This window comes from Cnephaeus nilssonii, assembly GCF_951640355.1.
Source record: "Cnephaeus nilssonii genome assembly, chromosome: 14".
Taxonomy (NCBI): domain Eukaryota; kingdom Metazoa; phylum Chordata; class Mammalia; order Chiroptera; family Vespertilionidae; genus Cnephaeus; species Cnephaeus nilssonii.
In genome coordinates, this window is record NC_137085.1 from 1405219 (window position 1) to 1419346 (window position 14128).

Below are 14128 nucleotides of genomic sequence, written 5' to 3' on the forward strand. Positions count from 1 at the left end.
GGCTCCCATCCTCCTCAGGGCTGGCCTGTCCTGGGCCTGGAGCGTCGGTTGAGCTCACCGAACATTCCAGCCGCCTCTGGGCCAGGAGGGGAGCGTCCGGGGCCCCGGGGGCCTGGCCACCTCACAGCCTCCAGGACAGTCAGCCCCATCCTTCTTTCAGTCCCAGAATGCTGCCGGAGGAGTCCTCACCCGGCCCTGGGGGGATATGCTCCCCCTTTAGCAGGGCCCAGGCCTGGGGCCCGGGTGAGGGCCGCATAGCTTCTGCTGCCCGAGGGGCCTGGTCGTGGAACCGGCACCTCCCTGCGGCCCTCGGGAGCCGGCAAACGCCCGTCCCCCGCACAGGCTGGCGGTGACCTGGCCGCGGGGCCCATTCCTTAATCCCGAACCCGGGACAGCTTCCTGCGGGAGACAGTGCCCGCCGGGCGGCACCCTGCACAGAGCCCAGCCCTGGGCGTAGTTGAGGGAGACGCGGCCTCCCCGGGGCTGGGGGTTTGGGGGACACTGGTGCGGGCAGCCACCCCCCCGCCCCTGCGGTTGCACGCACACACGCACACGGCCAGCTCTCTCTCTCTCTCTCTCTCTCTCTCACACACACACACACACACACACACACACACACACGCACACGGCCAGCTCTCTATCTCTCTCTCTCTCTCTCTCTCACCCGGGCCCCAGGCCTAGGCCTGCTAAAGGGGGAGCATATCCCCCCAGGGCCGGGTCCGCCCCACACCCCAGCGATGCCGCCTGCCCGACACCCCCTAAGAAGCCCAAGGTGTCAGGGGGGGAAGCAGGGGGACAAGTCTTCCTGAGCCGCAGGGCAGCTCGTCGCCGTGGTGACGGTCAGACGTTAGACAATCTCTCTCCGTCCGCAAGGCCAGGGGCAGCGTTTGAAACTCCGCTCAGAGCTGTGGGCCCCGGAATCGGGCTGAGGACTCCAGTTCCGCTGAGAAACACGATCAAAGAAAAGTGACCCCGTGTACATGAATGACACGCAGGTCCTCACGCGTGTGCTCTGGGCTGCATGTGACTGTGCGTCCACGAATAATAACAAGGCGAAACCCTGGAGGCCTGGGCCCCGGCGAGGACACCCGCGGGTGGCGAGGGCGCAGGAGGCTTCTGTGTGTTCCTGCCCATCTGGAGCGCAGTTGGCTCATAGAGCACACACTTAATCCATGTTGTTCAGAACACTTCCTCGCCCAAAGGAGCCCAAACCCTGCAAACAGCCGCTCCCCCCCCCCCCCCCAGCCCCCGCAGCCTCTAATCCAGTGGTTCTCAACCTTCCTAATGCCGCGGCCCTTTAATGCAGTTCCTCATGGTGTGGTGACCCCCAACCATAACATTATTTTCGTTGCTACTTTGTAACTGTAATTTTGCTACTGTTATGAATCGTAATGTAAATATCTGTGTTTTCCGATGGTCTTCGGCGACCCCTGTGAAAGGGGTCGAGACCCACAGGTTGAGAACCGCTAGCAGGGTCGCCGAAGACCATCGGAAAACACAGATATTTACATTACGATTCATTAACAGTAGCAAAATCACGTTACGAAGTAGCAACGAGAATAATTTTATGGCTGGGGGTCACCACAACATGAGGAACCGTATTAAAGGGCCGCGGCATTAGGAAGGTTGAGAACCACTGCTCTAACCTGACTTCCGCCTGTAGAGTTGTCTCTTCTGAACACGTTAAATCCGGGGAAGCATACAACACCTTTGGCATCCGGCTTCCTCCACTTGAATGTTGGCGAGGTTGCCCGGTGCGTGTGGTAGCGTGTGTGGGAATTCCATTCCCTTTACGCCGAGGGACGTTCCAGTGTGCGCACGGACCACACACGGTGCCACGGGACTCCATTCCTACAGAGGAGCGTCCTGGGTGGCCACCCGCCTGTCTCCGCCGGGAGGCTGGGCCCTCCGCACGGAGGACGCGGCTCGCCGGGCAGGGCTGGCTCAGGGGAGCTGTCCCAGCCCCTCCCTGCTCAGCCCCTCCCCCCGTTGGAGCCCCGCGTTCGGGCGTCAATGGTCGGGGTTCTTTTCCCCAAAGGGCTGCGCGTAGATGATTAAGAAGCAGTCCGGGACGAAAGATAGTTTTGAGAGGCATAGGGGGTCAGAGCGCTTCCAGCAGAAGGAGCTAGAAGCCTCTCCTTGTCTCAGACCCCGTGCTTTAATTAAACACAATCTGTCCCAAGGCCAGGTGGGAATATACACTTCAAAGGGTAGGTATCAAAGGGTTTACAGAGGTTGTCGGTTTTGGGAATAGCCTACAGCTGTGCAGGTGTTTGGCCAACAGGAGGCAATGAAATGCCCTGAGCTGTCTGGCAGTTAACAATCATCCTATTCCTGTTTGGGGGAGATGTGACTCAACCCTGTTGAGCTCCCCAGGCTTCACCAACCTTTTGGTGAAACTCTTATAATTATTACTTGCTGGAATTGGTTCTCGGCACCCCCCACCCCCTCCACGAGCTTCCACCCTCCAGGGCGTCCGAGCCTGCAGGAGGAGGCGTGGTGGCCGTGGGTAGGCCACGGCGGACACAAATCGGAACAGTGGCTCACGTCCTATTTTGGGCTCGTCCAGACCTCGGGGTGCTGACCTGCACATACGAACATTCACTGCACAAAACACAGCGTCCACGCGGGCCCACGGTCTGTGGCCTCTGCACGCTCCGTTCCCCTGCCTGGAACTGCCTCCCTCCCTCCCTCCCCCTCCCCCATCCTCTGGGTCCAAATGCAAATATCACCTTCCCCAGGCCTGGCCCCCATTCTCTCTCTTCTTTCCCCTTTTTAAAAACAAAACAAATTTTTATTGATTTCAGAGAGGAAGGGAGAGGGAGATAGAAACAGCAATGATGAGGGGGAATCATTGATTTGCTGCCTCCTGCAGGCACGCCCCCTACTGGGGATCTAGTCTGCAACCCAGGCATGTGCCTAGACGTTGCAATCGAGTCCTGACCGCCTGGTTCGTAGGTCAACCACCGAGCCACGCCTCCCTGAACACCTGTCTGCAGGGAATGTGTGACCTCTGACCTCAGCCTAAAGGTCATCATGGTTCGGGGAGCGGGCGGGCGGTGTCTGGAAGGGCATGTGCCGGGGCCTCCGTCTCCGTTTGTCCATTTGTCCTGCACACACTGGGGTCCGAGACCGAAGGGACCAGACCCTGGAGTGTTACTGGGACGCCTGCTGCCCAGAAAAGACTGGTTTCCCCGCCTTCTTTGCAGCGAGTCAGGTCATGTGACTAAGCTCTGGCCAATGGGGTGTGAGCAGCAGAGCCTGGCATTTCCAGGCCCCGTCTTCACGGAGAGTCAGCTCCGCCCCCTTGGCGCTCCCGCTGCCCGGCTCCCCGCTGCCGGGCTCCCCGCTGCCGGGCTCCCCGCTGCCCGGCTCCCCGCTGCCCGGCTCCCCGCTGCCCGGCTCCCCGCTGCCGGGCTCCCCGCTGCCCGGCTCCCCGCTGCCCGGCTCCCCGCTGCCGGGCTCCCCGCTGCCCGGCTCCCCGCTGCTGGGTACAGTGTGGGGCGCTGCCGGGCGCAGTGCGGGGCGATGCTGGGCGCAGAGTGGGCGCTGCTGGAGCCGGGGCTCCGCGCAGGGCCGGACGGCCGGGCGGAAGGCCTTTCTGCTCGCACAGCCTTGGGAGGCTTACACTCAGCTGCATGAAGGAGCCCCGCTCCTCCCGCAGTCAGCCACTTGTTTTGGGGTCCCCTGATGAAACCTGTCGTATTTCCACGGACTCCTGGGCTGTAGTGAGGGGGGCAGTCCTTCCAGAACCCCGGATGTGGGTAAAGGGGACACGGCTCGGGCGTTGACCCCGGCTCCTGGCGAGCTGACTGCATGGGATGGTGAGCGCCTCTCGGGGCGGTGGGCTGCACCCCACGCCTTCTGCCTCCCTGGGCCGCTGCCTCCCGGCCCCTGAGACTAAGCGGCGGCCTGGTGCCTCTTTGGTTGCAAAAGCCTCCCAATCAGGGGCCCACCCTCACCTCCCACCGCCCCAGGCCCTGGGCTGACATCCGACTCTCCCTCCTGAGCCTGCCCAGGCCTCCCGCCCCCCCCCCCCCACACACACACACCTCCTGGCCTTTCCCTCCCCTGTCCTTCCCCCTCCCAGCCCCAGGCCTTCCCCCCTCCCAGCCCCAGGCCTTCCCCCCTCCCAGCCCCAGGCCTTCCCCCCTCCCAGCCCCAGGCCTTCCCCCCTCCCAGCCCCAGGCCTCCCCCCTCCCAGCCCCAGGCCTCCCCCCCTCCCAGCCCCAGGCCTCCCCCCTCCCAGCCCCAGGCACCTTACCATCAGCTGCCTCACTCTCAGCTCCCAGGCCCTCCTTTGCCTCCATAACTTGTTTCCTAAGCCCATTTCTAGGAATTACTTTTCCTACCTCTGTGATTTACGCCCCTCTCCCCCCCCCCCAAAAAAAGAAAACGATTTCTGACACCCCATCCCCTCCTCCTGGTCCCCACGCCTTGGTCGGTCGTGCAGCTTGTCCCCGGATGTGGCTGCCCAGAGAGGGAGCCTCTGTCGGGGGGGCTGTCTGGAGGGGGTGCTGTCCAGGTCTTTTTGGATGTTCCAGGTCCCCCCTGACCCTCCCAAGAAAAGGCCCTCCTTCCCCCTCCAGGCCCGTGGCCTCTCGGGGGGACCAGTGTGGCCTTGGGCCTCAGGATAACCGCCCCTCGGTTGAGGACAGGGGGTGTCCAAGTGTGGGCCACGTGATTCAAAGTGTGGGGGTCATGGGTCTCCGTCAGAAAACCTTTGTGACCCCGGGTTAGGCCGAGACGTCTGAGATCGGTCACACACAGGATGCACAGACCCCACAGGAAATGAACGCAGGGACCTCACCAAAACAAGACCCTCTCCTCCAGGAAGGACCTGGCGGCACGGCTCAGCGGGTGGGGCGTCCTCCCGGCCCCCGGAAAGGTTGCAGGCTTCGGGCTCCATCCCCAGTGTGGGGCGTGTGGGAGGCAGCTGATCCATGGTTCTCTCTCATCACTGATGTTTCTCTCTCTCTCTCCCTCTCCTTCCGCTCTGACATCAATAAAAAGAAAAAAGAAACCGGAAAAGGCCCCACAGACCTGGAGAAAGAAAACCTTTGCCAATCACCTGTTGGGCGTGGACTGGCATCCAGCAGACACCAAGCACCCTCAGAGCCCAATGACCGGGAAGCAAGACGGAAAAAGGCAGAAGAACGGAACCGACACTTTGCCAAGAAGGTACACAGGCCGCCACTAAGCCCGGGAAAACCTGCCAGCGTCCCGGGTGGCACCGGGCGGGGCGGCCGGGAGCGCGGCCTCGGGATGCGCGCGGCCGGGACCGGGCAGCGGGTCCCCCGCCCAGGCCGGACCGGGGGCGGCTCTGCGCAGACACCACGGCCCGGTGTCCGGCTGCTCCTCCTCCGGGGCCAAGCGGGACCCCGTCCAGGGTGAGGGGCTGAAGGAGCCCAGCGTCTGTGCCAAGGCCGCGGGGCAGGGCAGGGGGCTGGCTGCCCAGGGACAGGCCGGACGCCAGGGCCCTCGCGTCCCTCCACGGAGCGGGGGTCGGGGCTGCGGGGCTGGGAGAGGGGTTGGCGGGCGGGGAGCCGGGCCCGGACCCAGGCGGCTGCGGTGTGCGCGCCCAGGCTGCGCGGTGCGCGGTGCGCGGTGCGCGGTGCGGGACTGTTTCCTTTCAGACCTGGGAGGAACGGGCAAGCGCAGCCGGGCGTCCACCGCCCCTCCGCGGGGGTTGGCGCTGACCCCGACCCCACTCGGGACCTCTCCCGACAGCTCCGGCCCGGGCTTCCTGCCCGCCGGTCCCCCACGCAGGGGCCCCGGAGGAGCCGCGCTCATCGCGCCCCTCCGCCGGCGCGGCGACCGCCCCGCGCACCACAGCCCCGCCCCCTCCGGCTGTGGGGAGGCTGGGGGCCGGGCCTGGGCGCCCTCCTCCTTGCCGGGGCTAGGGGCGCGCCGCGGGGGGCGTGGGCACCTCCCCGACCGGCTCCCCTCTGCCGCGCCCCTCCCTCCTCTCCGTCCCCATTCCCTCCCCCGCGCCCCCTCCCCCGCCCTCCTGCCCCCTCCCTCTTCCCCGCGCCCCTGAGCATCCCCTCCCCCGCACTCCTGCCCCCCCCTCTCCCCGCGCCCCTCCCCCGCCTTCCTGCCCCCTCCCTCTCCCCGCGCCCCTGAGCATCCCCTCCCCCGCCCTCCTGCCCCGTCCCTCCGTGCCCCCTCCCCTGTGCTCCCTCCCTCTCCCCGCGCCCCTCCCCCGCCCTCCTGCCCCCTCTCTCTCCCCCGCGTCCCCGAGCAGTGCCCCCGTCCCCGGTCTCCACGGAGGAGCGCGCCCTCACGAGAACGCGGCGGGAGAGCGCGCGCGGCGGCGGCAGGAGCGCGGCCGTTGGGGACCGGCCCGCGGGGCTGCGGTGGAGCCGAGCCGGCCGCGCACCGCCCGGGGCCCACCATGCGGCGGCTGCGGCGCCTGGCGCACCGGGTGCTCGTCCGCCCCTTCTCCAAGGGCCCGCAGGTACGCGCGCCGCCCGCCTCGGTGCTGGGCGGAGGCCGGCGCGTGGGTCCAGCCCGGAGCGGGGTGGGGGGCGGGGGCGGGTTCAGGATGCGGGGTGATGGCCGCGGGAGGCTGGGCCGGGCTGGGCCGGGCTGGGCAGTGTGGCCGGGGCGGCGGAGGGGCCGGCCGCCCGTGCTGCGTGCTGCACCCCGCTCCTGGCGCTGGCCACGGCGCACCCCCCTGGGCTGCGTGGACCTGCTTCCCGAGGCCCAGACACCACCCCAAGCCGCTCCTCTGTCCTCCGCCCAAAGACAAGGCTCGTTCGGTAGCGGAACACAGCGCCCCAAGATGGACCTCCCAGCCTCCCCCAGGCACCCCAGCCGCGGAGTTTAGGGTGTGCCTGACCCCAGGTTGACCTTGGCCAAGCCCTGTCCTCGCCGCTGCGGGTGTGGAGGGGGCTGTCACCTCCGCAGGGGGCTCCGAGCCAGGCCCGGGGCGGAGCCAGCTTCCAGGCGCGTCTGTGACCCATGCCTGCAGGTCAGCCCTGGCCCCAGCCTTTCGTGCCCAGCAGGAGGCTGCCCGGGGGGGCCTCCTGGGCCCAGGGCCCGCTGTCCTTAGCTGCTCCGCTTTGGGGAGAACTGTGGGAGCCCCGGACCATGTGGGTTCATGTCTGTGCCAGACCCCCTCAGGCTCTGGCCCAGCTCTGTTGGAAGGGGCGGCCCAGGCCCTGCAGAGTGGGTGGGGCACAGCGGCTGGAGGGGGAGGGACCCAGGGGGGCCCCCTGGTCTGAGCCCCGCTCCGCCCGCCCTCAGTGTCAGGGACACACTCCAAGCCTCCGGTTCCTGCCAGGGGAACCCCTCCTGGGCGGGTGGTGCGTGTGGGCAGCCACCTGCGGGCAGTCGTGGTGCTGGTCCTGTCCCCGAGCACCCTCCCCCGTCCCGTGGCTGCTGCACAGGAGTGAGGCCGCCCCGCCCAGGGCTGCCTCGGCCGGGCAGGAGGGTGGGGTCAGGGGCTGCTCCTGGAGGAGTGCCCACGGGAGACGAGGACCTGGGGTTCAGTCCTAGTTGGCCAGAGGGGTCAGTGCACTGGATGACCTGGCGCCTGGAGGGCTGGGGTGGGGTGAGGGCTGTGCGGGGCCCCTGCAGGCTCCTGCTCCTGCAATCGCTGTGACGCCTGGTCCCCCCCAACCCCCCCCCCTCCCCCCGCCATCTGCGGGTCCAGCCTGCCCTCCTGCGCCCCAGGACCCCAATGCTGAAAGCCCACCCAGGCCCCGCCCAGTGGGAAGTACCCTGGCGGCCACAGCACCCCAGCTGCCCCCCCTCCGCTTTCCTGTTTTTCCTTGTGAACAAATCCGACGGAAACAGGCACAGGGGCAGGGACCAGTGGGCTGAGGCCCAACCTCCTCACCCGCTCCAGGCCCCCCCTCCCCCACCCGTCCCCGCTGCTCCTCAGTGGCCACCAAGGCGCCCAGGCTGCCCCCCAGCCTGCGAGGCCCTCCCCGGAGGCCGCCGTGCGAGTGGAGGCAGCGGGGGACCTGCCTCTCCGTGAAGAGCCACGAACGCAGTTGTCCTGGTGGGCGCTGGTGCCCACGTCTCAGGGCAGCCCCAGCCCCCAGCTGGCCAGGACCAGGACCAGGACTGACTAGGACCGACCAGGACCAACCAGGACCAGGACCCAGCTCCCAGCTGACCAGGACCCAGGACCGACCAGGACCAGGACCGACCAGGACCAGGACCGACCAGGACCAACCAGGACCAGGACCAGGACCAGGACTGACCAGGACCAACCAGGACCAGGACCCAGCCCCCAGCTGACCAGGACCAGGACTGACCAGGACCAGGACCCAGGACCGACCAGGACCAACCAGGACCAGGACCCAGCCCCCAGCTGGCCAGGACCAGGACCAGGACTGACCAGGACCCAGGACTGACCAGGACCCAGGACTGACAAGGACCAGAACTGACCAGGACCCAGGACTGACCAGGACCAGGACTGACCAGGACCAGGACTGACCAGGACCAGAACTGACCAGGACCCAGGACTGACCAGGACCAGAACTGACCAGGACCAGGACTGACCAGGACCAGGACTGACTAGGACCGACCAGGACCAGGACCGACCAGGACCCAGGACTGACCAGGACCAGGACCGACCAGGACCAGGACCCAGGACTGACCAGGACCCAGGACTGACCAGGACCAGGACTGGCCAGGACCCAGGACTGACCAGAACCGACCAGGACCAGGACTGACCAGAACTGACCAGGACCGACCAGGACCAGGACCAGGACCGACCAGGACCAGGACTGAAGCTGCTGCCCAGCTGCAGGGTTGGGGGCGTGGCCAGTGCTGGCAGTGCTGCCTCCTCCGAGCACAGGCTGGCCTATCGATGCTGCTTCTCTCTCATGTTTTTCTATCTCTTTATCCTTCTCCCTCTCTCTAAAAATCAATGGAAACATATTTAAAAAAAAAAGAAAAGAAAAACATCATCAGTAGGCTGCCCCCTGCACGCCCCCTACTGGGGATCGAGCCCACAACCCAGGCTGTGCCCAGATCAGGAATCGAACCAGTGACCTGGTTCACGGGTCAACGCTCAGCCACGGAGCCACAGGGCCGGTGTGCCTGGCTTCCTTCACGGAGCATCAGGACTGCGTGGTCCAGCCGCGATGTGGCAGGCGTCAGGTCCCCTCCGTTCTAAGGCGGGCGATACCCCTGCCTGGAGCGGCCCCGTTGAGTCTGTTCGGTCTCTGGTCAGGGGCACTGGTTGTGTCCGTTTGGCTGTTGGGAATACGCTGCTGTGAATGTGCGTGTGTGAGGCCGCGTCTCCAAGGCTCGGGGCCGACTGTGCGGCCGGGGCCCTGCCCTCTGCCCCAGCGGCCTCCGAGGCCGGACTCCCTGCTGGCCCAGGCCCAGCGGGAACTCTCCCCCCGTTGGAGGCCAGCGCGCCTGCCTGGCGTTCTCAGAGGTTACTGGGAAATGAGGGCAAGGCAGAAGGGAAATGTGTAAAAAAGTCTTTACTCGGCAAAATAGAGAGCTGACTCCCCTGTGTCCCCCATTTTGAAACTGATTTTTTACCTGTCCGTGTATTTATGTAAAAAATATTTTTATTGCCTGGCCGTGGTGGCTCAGTGGCTGAACGTCGACCTGTGAACCTGGAGGTCACGGTTCGATTCCCAGTCAGGGCACAGGCCCGGGGTGCAGGCTTGATTCCAGTAGGGGGCGTGCAGGAGGCGGTCGATCAATGATTCTCATCATTGGTGTTTCCATCTGTCCCTCTCCCTTCCTGCCTCCTACTCACCCCCTACTGGGGATCAAGCCCGCACCCCAGGCCTGTGCCCTGACCGGGAATCGAACCGTGACCTCCAGGTTCACAGGTAGACGTTCAACCACTGAGCCATGCTGGCGGGGCTGCCCATGTATTTACAGTGAAAGTCTGGGCACCTGCCCCCACCTCCAAGTGGGTGAAGTGAGGGGGTATGGAGATGGGGGGAGACCCCTGAGCGTCCCTGGGCCGCACAGTTTTTGATGCTGGAGCAGGGCGGGCCCGTGGGAAGGCTGGGATCTGTGAAGGGGGTGACACCCCCCAAATGTGGCGCTTCCTCCTGTGTTCCCTCCCACAGCAGGGCCGGCTCCCAGGCCTCAGGGTCAAGTACGTCTTTCTGGTCTGGCTGGGCGTCTTTGCAGGCAGCTGGCTGGCGTACGTGAACTACGCGTCCTACACGGAGCTCTGCCGCGGGCACGTGTGCCAGGCGGTCATCGTAAGTGTCCCCGTGGGCTGGGCGTGGGCTCCGCCCCTCCCCGTGCGGCCTGGGCCGGCCAGGCAGGGACCCGCCTTCCTCTGAGGCCCTGAGGTGGGTTTCGGAGGGACCCTCTGGCTGGCGGAGGAGGAGGTGGGGTGGCTGGCGGAGGGCGGGGCTGGGGAGGCCCGGCAGGCACGCCGGTGCCAGGGGTGGACAGACGGGCGGACTCCAGAGGTTGGGGAGGGAGGCGGAGTGGGCAGAGGTTGGTGACCTTGAGGGCCCAGCCGTCTCAGGCTCCACGGCTTGTCCAGGCCACACCTGGAGGGCGGGCCCCGGGCTCGGGGCTCGGGCCCAGGCTGCAGACGGAACCGGGCCTGGAGGACACACGGCCCGCCCGGGGGGCGCCTCTCAGAGCAGTCCGCCGCCCCGTCTGATGCAGAGCAGGCCCCTTGGGGTGGGGCCTCCCTCAGGTGGGGGTGGAGGGTGCGGTTTTGGTTTTCCTGTTTTCCCTCCCCGGCCGGGGCGGCCACAGCCGACGCCTCCCTCACGCGGAGCCCAGGCCTGGTTTTGTCCCTCCTCCCCCCTCCCTGCGTGGGTGGCGCTGTGCTCCCTTGCCTCTGCCTCCTCCGGGCCTGGCTGGCCGGGCCTGGGCTCCATGGCAACCGAGTGCACCTCAGCATCCACTCCGGGAACTCACTGCAGAGGGAAGGGCCGCCCCGGCTGCCTCACCTCCCGCCCCGTTCCTGCCCAGGGCCCGGGCGGCTGCTGGGGCTCCCCCCGTGGCCCTGGCTGAGGCGTGGCGGGGGTTGGAGGGGCTGCAGGGGACAGACAGTCCAGAGGCGCTGGGGGAGCCTGCTGCTCTGGAGGGCGAGGCAGCCCGACCACGTCCCCCAGCTGGCACGTGCCCGCCGGCTGTGGGCTCTAACTGGGCACCTGGGCAGCGTGAGGGTGCGTGTCACTGCCGCTCCGCAGCAGCTGAGCCAGGAGAAGCCGGCGTCTCCGGGACGGAGGGATGGTGGCAGGAACAGATGCCAGTTCCGAGAGCGCAGTGAGCTGGGCAGGCGCCCGCGTGTGGCCGGAGGCTGCCCGGCTCCTGGCTGCAGCATTGGGGCCCTCTGAGGAGTGTGTGGCCTAGGAGCCGGGCGCCCCTGGCAGACGTGATGAGGGCGTCGGCCACCACCCAGGGGTGTACAGCATGTAAAGGAGGGGGGACTCGGGTGGCCAGGGTTGGAGCCCCTGAGCCCCGTCTCCCCGGCCACTTCCCGGCGTGTCTCCTCCTAGTGTGACCAGTACCACAAGGGCATCATCTCGGGCTCCCTGTGCCAGGACCTGTGCCAGCTGCACCAGGTGGAGTGGAGGACCTGCCGGTCCTCTGTCCCCGGCCAGCAGGTGAGCCCAGGGGAGCCGGGCCAGGGCCGGGCCAGGAGGCCTCCCCCCGCGGGGCTGGGGGCCGGGCTCAGAGGCCTGGGTGCAGCGGGAGAGGGACTTGTACATGGGGACCCCTGTGCCCCATCCAGGTGTACAGCGGGCTCTGGCAGGGCAAGGAGGTGACCATCAAGTGTGGCATCGAGGAGAGCCGGAGCGCCAAGGCCGGGCCGGATGCGGCGCCCCGGCGGGAGCTGGTGCTGTTTGACAAGCCCGCCCGGGGCACCTCCATCAGAGAGTTCCGGGAGATGACCCTCAGCTTTCTCAAGGTCAGGCGGCTCTCGTGGGGGCTGCGTCCAGTTCACGCCCAGGGACGTGTGCACAGAGCGGGAGGCAGGCCTGGTGGTTCAGGCTTCTGGCTGGGCCCCAGCTCCAAGCATCAGGATCGCCCACGAGGCAGGGAGCACCCTGCTCCCAGGGTGTCAGTAGGGAGAGCAGGGAGCTGGGTGTGCACGGGAGGTGGGGTCAGAGCCGATGAGAAGCGACTGGCCCTGCCCAGCAGGCTCTCACCTCCGTGCTGAGGTGCCCACCCCCAGGCCCCTGAGCCCTGGTGGAGACACGGGGACACCGTCCTCGGAGGAGCCGCTCCAAGAGAGATGCTGGTGGGAGGGTAGTCCAGGTGGGCTTCCAGGAGGCGGCAGTTGGAGGCTGGGCTCCTCTAAGCTGTTGGATGTGCTGGGTCCCGGGTGCAGCCCACCCAGCCAGCACCCGGGCACCCGAGGGCCTGGCACCCACACCGAGGCCGGCGTCCTGCCGCCTCAGCCACACCCTGGCTCTGAACCGCTGTCCCCCTCTCGTTTGGTCCCAAACCTCAGGCAAACCTGGGAGACCTGCCCTCCCTGCCCGCGCTGGTCGGGCAGGTCCTGCTCCTGGCCGACTTCAACAAGGACAGCCGGGTGTCGCTGGCCGAGGCCAAGTCGGTGTGGGCCCTGCTGCAACGCAACGAGTTCCTGCTGCTGCTGTCGCTGCAGGACAAGGAGCACGCGGCCCGGCTGCTGGGCTCCTGCGGGGACCTGTACGTCACCGAGGGCGCCCCGCCGGGCTCCTGGCACGGGGCGGCGCCCCTGCTGCGCCCGCTGCTGCCCCCCGCCCTGCACCACGCCCTGCAGCAGTGGCTGGGGCCCCCGTGGCCCTGGCGCGCCAAGGTGGCCATCGGCCTGCTGGAGTTCGTGGAGGAGCTGTTCCACGGCGCCTACGGGACCTTCTACATGTGCGAGACCACGCTGGCCAACGTGGGCTACACGGCCACCTACGACTTCCGCATGGCCGACCTGCGGCAGGTGGCGCCCGAGGCCGCCGTGCGCCGCTTCCTGCGCGGCCGCCGCTGCGAACACAGCACCGACTGCACCTACGGGCGCGACTGCAGGGCGCCCTGCGACCAGCTCCTGCGGCAGTGCAAGGGCGACCTCCTGCAGCCCAACCTGGCCAAGGTGTGCGAGCTGCTGCGGGACTACCTGCTGCCCGGCGCCCCCCGCGAGCTGCGCGCGGAGCTGGGCCGGCAGCTGCGCACCTGCACCACGCTCAGCGGGCTGGCCGGCCAGGTGGAGGCCCACCACTCGCTGGTGCTGAGCCACCTCAAGACGCTGCTGTGGAAGACCATCTCCAACACCCAGTACTCCTGACCCCGCCAACGCGCGGGGCTCCCGCCAGGACTGCCCGCCGGCCCGGGCCCCTCCCGGGGCTGCAGCCGCCTGAGCTGCGAGCCGCCTCCCTCCTCGCCTGCCTGGGACAAAGGGGCGGCTGCAGGGCCTGGGCCGGGCTGCTGTGTCCAGCCCAGGGGCTCCTGTGACCAGCGGCCCCCTCACCGTCCCTCCCTCCCCCCCACCCCCCCCAGGGTCCAGCAGCCCAGATGGAAGGACGGTTTAGCAGGAACGAGGGGCTGGGAGGGGAGGCGGGAAGGGGGACCTAGAACCCACCGAGGGCTGGCAAGGGGACCCGCCCTGCGGAGTTGGGTTTTGTTACTTTAAAGATCACCTGATGTAAATAAAGAGCTTTTCTGTGAGTGCGCGTTCTCCTCCCTGCCCTGGACCCGATTAATATATTTTTATTGATTTCAGAGGGAGATAGAAATGTCAATGAGAATCATTGATCGCCCCCCACTGGGTACCAAACCTGCAACCTGACTGGGAATCGAACCGTCGCCTCCTGGTTCACAGGTGGACATCAACCACTGAGCCACGCTGGCCGGCCAGATGTGCATTTCCTTCAATGACTATTGGAAACCTGGATTCCAAGTTTTGAAAAAAAGCTAAACCACGTAGCCTATAAGTATCAAAAGACCTAGGTGTCATGAATGCCTAAAATGTTCTATTTGAGGGTGACCTCTCGTGGCCCCGTCAGTCACCGTGTTTAGGGTGAGAACGCATCACGTGACACAGGGACCTGGTGAGGCTAGGGTGCTGGGGGTGCTCCTCGGAGCAGAGCACCCAAGTGGGACTGCTGGACATGTGCCCTCCTTCCGCATGGACCAGAGAGGAAGTGTGCAGCCGTGGGGGCTTCTGGGAAAGGCCCTCCACTCCAGGCAG

At 66.8% G+C, this 14128-nt stretch overlaps 2 protein-coding genes across 7 annotated transcripts; one reads left to right on the forward strand and one right to left on the reverse strand.

Moving 5' to 3' along the window:
* Positions 1 to 3532: 3532 nt before the first annotated feature.
* Positions 3533 to 13552, forward strand: DIPK1B (divergent protein kinase domain 1B). Of its 6 annotated transcripts, none has more exons than XM_079790236.1 (7): positions 3533 to 3824; positions 4780 to 4860; positions 5014 to 5181; positions 10059 to 10196; positions 11460 to 11567; positions 11696 to 11872; positions 12419 to 13552. In XM_079790236.1, the coding sequence occupies exons 1-7, from the start codon at positions 3822 to 3824 to the stop codon at positions 13223 to 13225; spliced, it is 1482 nt and encodes a 493-aa protein (XP_079646362.1). In that variant the 5' UTR covers positions 3533 to 3821; the 3' UTR covers positions 13226 to 13552. The 6 variants fall into 6 exon arrangements, with proteins under 6 accessions (XP_079646362.1, XP_079646363.1, XP_079646364.1 ...); XM_079790237.1 differs by having other exon boundaries at positions 10062 to 10196; XM_079790238.1 differs by having other exon boundaries at positions 4834 to 4888.
* On the reverse strand, positions 7438 to 9494 carry LOC307111066 (uncharacterized protein; the record flags this gene model as incomplete). Its single annotated transcript, XM_079790769.1, has 4 exons — positions 7438 to 8382; positions 8622 to 8647; positions 8749 to 8833; positions 9457 to 9494. 4 exons carry the CDS (start codon positions 9492 to 9494, stop codon positions 7500 to 7502), a joined length of 1032 nt encoding a protein of 343 aa, XP_079646895.1. The 3' UTR covers positions 7438 to 7499.
* Positions 13553 to 14128: the final 576 nt, after the last annotated feature.